Here is a 10,560-nt window from a genome sequence, read left to right as displayed (position 1 = left end):
TATTGTATTATATATTATTGTGTATATAATATACTCATATATAAATGTTTATTTTGTAATATATTATCATATAGTTATGTTTATTTGATTAACTGTCAAAGATGACATGTGCACAGGCGAGAAAGAAAGAGTAGAGGGGGGTAGTAGAGAAGAGAGAGGAGGGAGGGTAAAGTTTAGATTTAAAATACTAATATGGAGCCTTTCCATGGTTTAAAAAGATTTAGGTGTAGCCTTTCCATGGTTTAGATAGATTACTAATGTGGAGCCCCTCCACGGTTTAGAAAGGTTTAGGTAGAGTCTTTCCATGGTTTAGATAGATTATTAATGTGTAGCCTTTACATAGTTTAGAAAGGGTTAGGTGGAGCCCTACTATGGTTTAGATAGGTTACTAATGTGGAGCCCTTCTATGGTTTAGAAGGGTTTAGGTGGAACCCTTCCATGGTTTAAATAGGTTTAGAAAAGGCTGTTTTAGAAGTAAAGGAATGAAGGTCTTCTCTGTTTTAGGAGTGGAACTAAGCCCACACATATATCCTCTTGCACATGAGTACTCCAACCTTGGAACTTTTTAAAAGGATTAACGAAGAAAAAGGAAAAAGGGTGTACGTGATTTGAAGTGCAAAGAAATGTGACTCAAAATGTAAAAACAACATAAAAAACAACCTAGAGATTCTCGATGAACCCAAGAACAACGTATTGGGATTCCTGCACGGCTGCTCCACCTTCCACCAGCAACATAGCGATACTCACTATCAACCTTAGAGCGTGCACCTCCCTGTTAGAGCAAAGATCCTTGTCACGAAAGCGTTTGGAGCTGAATGTCCGAAGTAGATTTGGAGAAAAGAGATATTATAAAAGATGAATTAGGTAGGAATATTAAAAAACTTTTATTTTCAATTTTAATAAAAGAAAATCTTAACAAATTTTTATTTAACAAGTGCGATTCATATACAAACGTATAATCACAATTTTGATAGGCAGCGTTTCGTGCCTAAGTTGTGATCATAATATATTTCTCTTTCTCTCCTATTCTCTCTCTCAAAAGCAAAAATCGATTTTTTTCCCTTTTGCTTTTGAAATTAAAAAAGGATTTAGGTATTTTTACGAAACTACCTTTTTAATGAAATGCACCTTGATTTGTTCGCTTTTAATAGAAAGTATGACTTTTAATTAAAAGACAAGTAAAATACGGTTTGGTTTACGGGGGTTGCCACTCGTAATAAGACAAGTATAGCTAAATAACTTGTTTTAATTAGTTCTATAGTTGAGCTGAGCTAAAATGTATGTTTGAACACATCCGTGGGCGCACTACGCCGTCTAATTTTAATATCATTTTTAAATGCTTTATTTATTTGTTTATTTTTATATTTTTTCATTCTTTATTGATGTAAATTAACCAATTATTACATTTTTTATCAAATTTTCAAAAATAGATCGCTTTTTGTTTCTTTCTTTTACTACATGTTTTAGAACGAAACTGCAATTGAAACTCTTATGAAAGCGAAGTAGGCAAGAACAGGGAGAATGGCATTCTAGTGTTGGATGAATAACTTTTGTGCTAGTTGTTTCCTTTTTTACTTTTATTTTACAATTATTAAGGCATGGTACGTAAGGAGGCGTTTAAATCTATTAGAATACTATTATATTTAAGTTAGTTCGACAAAAAGAAGCGGTAGTTATTTGATTGTGTAAATATCTAAAGAAAAACTGTGATATTAAAAATAAACGAATTTAGTTCGTTTTACCTGTGGACGATCGTCGTTTGTTGTACGATAATTGAATATAAAAGAAAAAACTTATACGAATGGTTTGGACTAAACAAATAGGTTGTCCCGTACAAACGTTCAAGAACAACACTAAGTCGACTAGGATTACGTACGAGATCACCTTAACAATCGTTCTGCTGAAAAGAAAGCAAAAGAAAATTAGCACTGGTATCGAGCCAAGTTTATAGGAAGTTGTTGAACGAGACAAGTGGTGTCTTTTTCGGGAAGTTATTCGTAGTGTAACATCTCTTTCGTTTCTTTTTCGTTAAGAGAGCTTAAAATATTTTGACGATGGAAGTAGACCGAATTTGAATTTTCCGAGGAGGATAGTACCGGTTCAAACTCCTGTTTCACTGTGGGGAGTTTCAAACTCTTGGTCATCACGTTATATTGGTAATGAAATACTTTTAAATCTCAGATAACTATGAAGAAATAAATACTTAATAAAACATTAGTATATTATTTAACAATGGTAGATACACATTCTCCGACACTACCAATGCGTTAAACAAAAGGAAATAATGGAACATTGGGCGGAGGGCGGCCGCGGGGCTTAGGTAGGGCGGTTGATTATAAAAAGTATTTTAATATTATAATAATTATAAAATATTTTATATTTTATTATTAAAAATTATTATAATATATATATTAAATTGTTATAGTTAATATTTTTAGTTTTTATAGTTATTGTTAAGTTTTGTTTTAAGTTTTCAAAGTTTATATAATCTTTACTCTCATGATTGAATAAACATAAAATTTGAAAAAACATTTATGTAATAAAAAATCCTTATAAAAAAATTTTATATTTACTAAAAGCCCCGCCTAAGCCCTGCCTAGTATCGCCTCGCCTAAGCCCCGCCCAGTTTTAAAGAGGGCAAAGGACAGGGCTTAGGCAGAGCCTAGCATTTGAAATGGGGCAAAAAGCGGGGTTTAGGCAAATAAAAGAGGGTGAATGACGGGGCAGCCCCCGCCTAGACCTGCCCTCGAGGTGGTTGGGCCTAGGTAAACGTAGGGATGAATGGTAGGCAATTCAGTGTTTTGATAAGTATAAATATAAAAATTCGAAACTTAAGTGTCATCTCTATTTACTTTTTAATTACTTAATTACTACATGTTTATATATCTATTTTTAATTTTATCGAAGTTTGTTATTGAAATAGAATTTCATTCCTGATTTTACTTCGTAACAATTTTTAAATCTCTGATCAATTTTGGAATAAGTTTCAAGTCATAGAGCTCACACCCCATATATAAATTATTATATATTATATTATATATATTCTATAATATAATTTTGAATGTATAGTATAATTTTGAATATATCTAAAATATAAATATAGATAACGATGATAATGATGATGCTGATAGAAAGAATTTTCTATGTGCCTAGGGGTGTAAACGGGCCGGGTGGGCCTGCTGACCGCCCGGCCCGGTACGAGAGTGGGCCGGGATGAGGCACGGTACGAGTACCGTGGCACTTGTGCAGAGCCAGCTCGGCAAGATGAACCGGGCCGTGCTGGGCCTTGCTGTCATGGCCTGGCATGGTCCGTCACAACACGGGCCTGTGCCGTGCCGGGCCTGAGGAGAAACCCCAGCCCGGCACGGCACGGCCTATATGTCTAGTGTCTACCGAGCCGGTCAGGAAGTTGGGTTGTACCTAACTCCCAAGGACCCCAACTCCCAATGCTTTTGGAGTTGGGATGTGCAGCCTTAGGGCTTCCCAAGGATTTGCTATGGCTAATCATTGGGAGATAGTTAGATGGGTATTTTGATCTCCTTCAGACCAAAATACCCTCCCAACAGTCAAAAAGGAGACCAAAATACCCTCCCAACAGTCAAATTTTTGACTGTTGGGAAGGGCATTTTAGTCCAAGCCCAACTCCCAAAGCCACTTGGCTGTTGGGAGTCCCAAAGCAACAGCCCACTATTGGGAGTTGGGTGGTGCAGGTCTTGGGAGTTGGGTTGTACCCAACTCCCAAGTCCCTGCCTGGGCCCGGCTCGGGAGGGCCTGGCCACACGGGCCGGGCCGTGCCGTGCCGGGCCGGGCCTGGGTACTCTCTAGGCCCGGCACGGCCCAGGCCTTTATCGTGCCGGGCCATCGGGCCGCGAGAGCAAAGCCCAGCACGGCCCGATTTAATTGGCCGGGCCGGGCTAGCACGGCACGCTACAGTACTCGTGCCGTGCCTGGCCCGGCCCACTCTCGTGCCGGGCCGGGCGGGCCGCGGGCCGCCCGGCCCGTTTGACACCCCTACCCCCATGTATACCCCTCTAACTAAGGTCATTTTGCATAAAAGCCCCTCACCTTTCATCTCTGTGCACTGCCCTTACTGGGCCTTCAGCGCGCTGAGGGACCGGTCTCCCCGACTTGGGACCGGTAGCTTCAGCTCGGGTTATGCGTTCGGGTACCGGTCTCTCTGAGACCGGTCCTCGGGAGACCGGTTCCTTCCTAAAAGACCGGTTCCCGAGAGCTATGTTTTCAAGACTTAGCCAAATTCTAGCCTTTCTCGCTGGGGTCACGTTCAAGGACCGGTCCCTCCCTGCCAGGGACCGGTTGCATCAAGCAACCCCGCAACACTAGCCGATGGGACCGGTTCCTCCCTGCCAGGGACCGGTCCCCGACAGCAATTTTGCTCCAGTGCAGATTTTGCACTATTTGCTGCCGTGGACTCGTTTCCAATGCACTTTTGGTGATTTTAACATCTTTGGCTTTTCCAAAGCTCACCAACACAACCCTTGGTCGATCCTGGATGAAGTCTAATTCTCGTATTTCGAGAATTCACTTCCTCACATTCGGATCACGGAAGTTCGGCAAAATACTTGAATGCCCTTTCATTACTATAATTTATGCTAAATATCAAGGATATAAGTGCCGTGGCACGGGATCGTACCGGAAACTTCTCGGCACGGTGCATGCCGAGCCGTGCCGATGCGTGCCGGTCAAAAAAATTCTTGTATGCTAACACATAATAACATGAAATATTTATTTTCTTTAGCAACAAAATATTCTAACTATTTATTATGTCTTTTTATCACATTTTTTGAACTTTATTGAGTAAATTACTTACTAATTTAAAGAATAGAGGGTTTTGAGCTATGCCATCGGCACGGGGTATGTATCGTGCCGGTATCTTGTTGACACTACGGCACGGTGGATACGGCCCATGCCGACGGGCACTTAAAACCTTGTTAAATATATGTTTTTGATACAAATCGGGCGTTTCGACGCTTAGTGCGTCGTGGGATGCGCTAGATAGCTTAATTCGTCACTATTTGATGTTCGGACTAGTTGTCCGAGGCTGATTTGGTGCAAATTTTACACAAGTTGAGCCAAAATAGATTTTTATCGTGCGTTTCGGCTCCGTTTTCATGGAATCCGAGTTGTTGCTATCCGAAATGGTTGTCGAGCCTTGTTAGCTTGCCTAATCTTGCTATTTGAGTTCTTTGTGGCAGCTAATGCAATGTGGGTTAATTCCGATACCGAAATAGATATTTCAAAACCAATTTTGACTTACTTTTGGAGTCATAGCTCCAGTTGTCGCGCAATTTGTGCACGGCTATCCCAACACCTAAAATATGGCATTTCGGGATAGCGGATGAGATTTAGAGGCGTATGGCATGACTCGGGACGACTCGGGACACTCCATGGACTAAAGTGACATTCTGGTGAGTTTATGCGAAAATCGCCGAATTCGGAAATAAGTGGGTCCAATGTTCTGATCATGCTATTGTGAGTTGTTGGTGATTTTATGCCACTATTTGGTGATGATGTGGTGTTGAGAACATCTTACGGCTGAACACTCATTGTGCGCCCGATCCGACACCGAAGTGGTATTCGAAATATCAGATCGGTGCCTATTAGTCTCGTCGTGGCCTAGTTCTACGTCGTTGTCTATTTTGTCGATCACTTGGCGTGCAATTGTCCCGACACTTAAAATGGTGCGTCTCAGACCATGAAAGTGTTGTTATGACTCCCTGTTCAGTCGGTTAGTCATTGGGCTTAGTTCTGGAAGTCGATTTGCGTAACAGATATTCCGTTTGCATCGTAGTACCTGTTGGTGTGATTTGGACGTGTCGCTTTGTATAGATGACACGTAGAGGTTGATTATGATACTTGATTGTCTTGTCTAGGTACAGGTGATATCTAGAAATATCAGTCGAGTCAAGGACTCAGATACTTTGGTAAGGCTGGTACTTCAATCCAAAGTTCGTAAAGTTGTATTTTATTCGATTTTCCTCTATGCTCATTCTATTCAATACAATTGTTGTTTAGTGCAACTTATCATTATTTCGTATTCTTACATGCTTGGTACTCTATATGTCTGTTGCTTTATCATATTGCTCATTGTACTACTTATGATTGTTTTTCATCAATAGATAATGTATGACATGTAGAGCAGAACTTGTTCTAGTGACTTATAGACCTGACTATGATATGACCTGATAGGTCGATATTACTCATTTTTTGAGTGTTGACCGTGTCGACCAAGCGGTCAGCAGATTCACTCCTATGTGATTAGACCATGTCGGTCGACTATTTCCCTTCATATGATTTGATCTTGTAGTAAGTGAATTTACTTCATGAGACTTTGACCTAATTGGTTGGTGCCTCTTCCTGAGATTTGACCTTAGAGGTCGGTTAGCTTATTCTGTTCATGATTGGGACTTAGCATGCTTCACTTCCATAGTTCCATTCCTTGTATTTATCATCGCCTTTCTTGATGCTTGTGCAGTGTAGTATATTAGTCGACTTTGAGAATGTGATTATACTTTTTTGACGTTCCTTGAGATTATTGGAGCCTACGGGTGTTAGTTAGACTGTTGATGGATTGTTGGAGCCTTGAGCATATACGTGGTATAGCTTGAGATGGCGCTGTTGCTATTAGACAGGGTTCACAACCTAGAGTGCTCTTAGACAGGGTTCACAACCTAGGTGTTGTTATTAGTTCGGGTTTGTCACCCTGAGTACATCACTCCCAGGTTTGATGTATACGGTTCTTTGATAGAGTTAACGACTTTGGATGCTACATGTTGTATCCCTCGGGGGTGGAACTTAGTTATTGGTCCTTGCAACCTAGTAGGAAAGCTTAGGCTGGGCCTTTATGGCGGCAGTGGTGATTTGGCATGACTTACGACGATCTATATGTCCAGTTGATGCATATGCCCCTATTTGAGTTATGCATGGCATTCAGTTAGTTGTTTCGATTACAGTAGCGTCTCTCGGATAATTTGTTTATTACATATTTACATTTGATTATGTATTATCTTGCTACTTCAGTCAGTACCTTTATCGCATTTATATTGTTTGCTCTTGTTTACAATAGTAGCATTAGATTGTATTCTATTTCATAATCCGTACCTATTTATCTTCATGCTACTGTAGTTGATCATGCTTATATCTCAGTTGATTATTTTAATTAACTCCTTATTACTGTTGTTATCTCTTTATCGTATTCTTTGTTGACCAGTGAGTGCGGCTTGTCTTTGGCGGCTGGTTGTCCCAATTAGAAAACATATTTATATGTTTCTCACCCACTATATTTACAAGTGTTGCTAACAGTGTAGGTTGGGGCGCTGCCTAAGGACGTGATTAGTTAGAGCCGAAATAGTTCGTACAGCGAATCTTGATTACTAGCTTCTATTTTACTTTCCAGTTGTATCTGTTCCTTAGTTAGCACCTAGATAATTCGTGCCGTGGATCTTGATTACTAGCTTCTATTTTACTGTCCAGATGTATATGTTCCTTTATTAAGTTCTTGTTATGTATCATAGACTCGTAGCACTGCGAGAAGAATCGATTTTGGATTTTCCTATTTTCATGGTTTATGAATTCTTGGTTGTGGTAGTCGTATATTGATTCCTCCTTGTTTAGGTTGTTGTTGTGGTTGTGGTTGTTTTGTCTATGCTCCTACGTCGTGCATGTACAGAAGAAACTTCATCTGTGTGGATAAACTGTGTGGGGCGTTTGCAGCGTCTCGGGCAAAATTTCAAAAAGAATTAGTACACTTTTCCGTAACTCTATTTTCAAGAGGAAGGATTTTCAAAAATACTTTCCCAAAGGGTCCCGGAGTGTGACATGCACAAATTTAGTACAGAAAAATATAATTAATATAAAATATAACAGTTTGTACTCTCTAACATATATATGGTGGCATGATAAGGAGATATTCTTTATGAATATCACAGGTTGGTAGAATCAAAACAAGTTCATAACCCTACTTGTATTTTCTAGCTTTTACGATTCTCTTTTATCTAGGAGCCAGGAGTTTGCTTCACTTAGTTCTTATTTCCTACAATTAGGAATGGAAGTTAATCAAATATAAAATTATTGAATCTTTAAAGCTCAAGAAAAGAAAAAAATAAAATAAAATAAAATTCCGGCTAAAGTTCATTAAACCTTCATTTAACTCACTGCCTAGAGGCTTCATCCTTTTTTTTCTTTAGTTCTTTCTCAAGAATACTAGTAGATTCAAAAAACACAAGCAAATCAAGATCTTTCTGTTACGTACCTTACTCTACGCAACCCGTCTATGATGATAATTCGCTGAGACGAGGACGGCGTGGAGGGTAATGGTCTAATCAATCAGTATCTCAGCGATTGCCCGCCCCCAAACGCTCGTAGCGAGATCAAGAATAAGAGTGAGAGGATGGGATTGAGCAAGAGAAGAGAGAGATAAAGAGAGAGAGATAGATAGATGGAGATGTTGAGACGAGAAGAGATGAGAGAGATGGAGGAAGAAGATGAGGATAACAGAGACTTAACAATTTACCATAATCCCCGGTTCTGTTACAATCTGCCTATATATTCACCTATACAATGGACTAAAATGCAATTTAGTAAACTAAATAATGCTAAACTGAGAATTGAAATAAAAGAAGGCTTTCTGCTTCCTCGTAGGCCTATTTGAATGGGAATATGGGCCTAAATGAACTCATCTGGTCCAAGAGCACCTGATAGCCGGGTAAGTGGCCACCGGGTCTCCTTTATCCGCACTATCCAGAGTCCAACGGGTATTGGGTTCGTCTTTTCTCCACTCCGCAACCCTCAAACTCCGCCCCCAAAAGCTTCACCCTGCTTCGAGCGTCTTCCTCATCTAGCCTTGCTGGTTCCGCCCCAACGAAGCTGCTTGCCCCCTCCCGATCTCCATGGCTAACCGGTTCTGTTTCAAAGGCTCCACAAGGAAAAGCTAAGCTCTCTCATTACTCCATCTCTCTTTTATTAATTCTCTAAACCTTTGCTGCTACTTCTATCCCTAATTCCCTTCTCTTATTTGGCAGATGTAACACTTTCAACCCTCTGAAATCTAATTCGTGCATAATTATTTACAGAAGTAAGTTTTTAAGTAACTACGAATGACCGAATAGAATAATAAATGCAAAATAGAATATTATTTGAGAATATAGGATCTTAACTGAGAGACAGCTTGTTAATGGCCAAACAATATATAAATATATACATATATATTTATATGGCATGGAAGTTGCTTAAATAGAATTTTACAACGAAATAGCCTTTTCTAACCCACAACATTCCTTCAGATATGAGAACGGCAAACTAGGAAATATATTGAGCAATTTTGAGAAGAGAAACTTAAGACGACCAGCTAGAATATCAATTCAAGATATCACTTAAATAAACAGTAAAAGATAGGGAAAGCACCATCAATACTTCCGGTGATGAAGAAATCCGTTGCTGATACAGCGACGTGAGTGACCACATCCCGATGCATGTAACTCTTCTCATACCTGCATTGCACATAATTCTGATTCAGCATGCAGCAGCCAATTGGCTTCAAATCTTAAAGAAGAACACAACAAATGCTCTTTACACATCAAACGATCCAAAGACGGGTAATATCAAAATGTTACTACTGTTCCTAGCTCATCAGTTGGCAGAAATGCATGGACACTCCCTCAACTGTAGGTCATTTTGAAATGGCCCTCCTCTTAACTTGTGACATTTTGGAATTGAGTGATTTTAGTCATATAAATTGGAGATTTATCAAATTCATCGATGATTCCATCAAAATCTAAACCTCAAACAATAAACACACAAGTAGCTGATAGAGACAAATAAATTTACCAAAATTTTCAAGTAAACCAACTAGAATAACTCGAACAAAACTTAAGGGGCTATGATCAGATAAATAAAGAAAGCCGAGAAGAGTGGGTGGGTCTCATTTTAGCTAAAAGCGAGCTCTTAATTGATGGCAGCATCCAAATTATAATTATTATAAAAAAGAAAAAGAAAAAGAAAAAGAAAAAAGTGGGGTTGTTGTTGTAAGTAGGTACATGTGGGCGCAGGGGAGGGCGTCGAGGAAAGCGTGCTCGAACTGGAGGGGTCGCTTCGGGCGCGAGCGAGGAGCGGCGGGGCCTGGCCCTATCATCGCCTCCGCCTCCTCTTTCTCTGTAACGTCGGGGGCAACCATGGAGGGAGGAGGCTTCGGGAGAGCCGGAGAAGGAGAGGGGCGAAGACGCGATTAGGGTAGCGACGGATAGAATCCGACCATATCCAGAACAAGCTTTTTAATAAGGGTTTAGATAGTATATAAACAAACTTATTGGAGAAGGGGGCTTGGGGTGCGTTTCGCTTGACGTAAAATTATAAAAATAAATTTTTACGCCATCTANATATATATATATATATATATATATATATATATATATATATTATAAAAGAAAAGAGGGGGCCGGGTGAGAGGTCCACCGTGGACCTCTCTCGCGGTCCACGAGATGGGATGTGCCTCGTGGACCACGCGCCTGCTGCCCCCTCCCCTCTCAACGCCGCGATTTTTCAGCG

General features: G+C 40.1%; 1 protein-coding gene across 1 annotated transcript in view; it reads right to left on the bottom strand.

The window, feature by feature from the left end:
• LOC109710030 (peptidyl-prolyl cis-trans isomerase CYP71-like) overlaps window positions 1-10,328 on the bottom strand; it is an 18,612-nt gene extending 8,284 nt beyond the window's left edge. The window contains exons 1-2 of the mRNA XM_020232443.1: window positions 10,053-10,328; window positions 9,421-9,506 (exon numbers count right to left, since the gene is read on the bottom strand). Coding sequence (XP_020088032.1) covers window positions 9,421-9,506; window positions 10,053-10,189 — 223 coding nt within the window. The 5' untranslated portion in view covers window positions 10,190-10,328. The remainder of the gene's footprint in view (window positions 1-9,420; window positions 9,507-10,052) is intronic.

Source organism: Ananas comosus, linkage group 5 (genome assembly GCF_001540865.1).
Source record: "Ananas comosus cultivar F153 linkage group 5, ASM154086v1, whole genome shotgun sequence".
Classification (NCBI taxonomy): domain Eukaryota; kingdom Viridiplantae; phylum Streptophyta; class Magnoliopsida; order Poales; family Bromeliaceae; genus Ananas; species Ananas comosus.
This window is presented reverse-complemented; position numbering and strand designations above follow the sequence as displayed.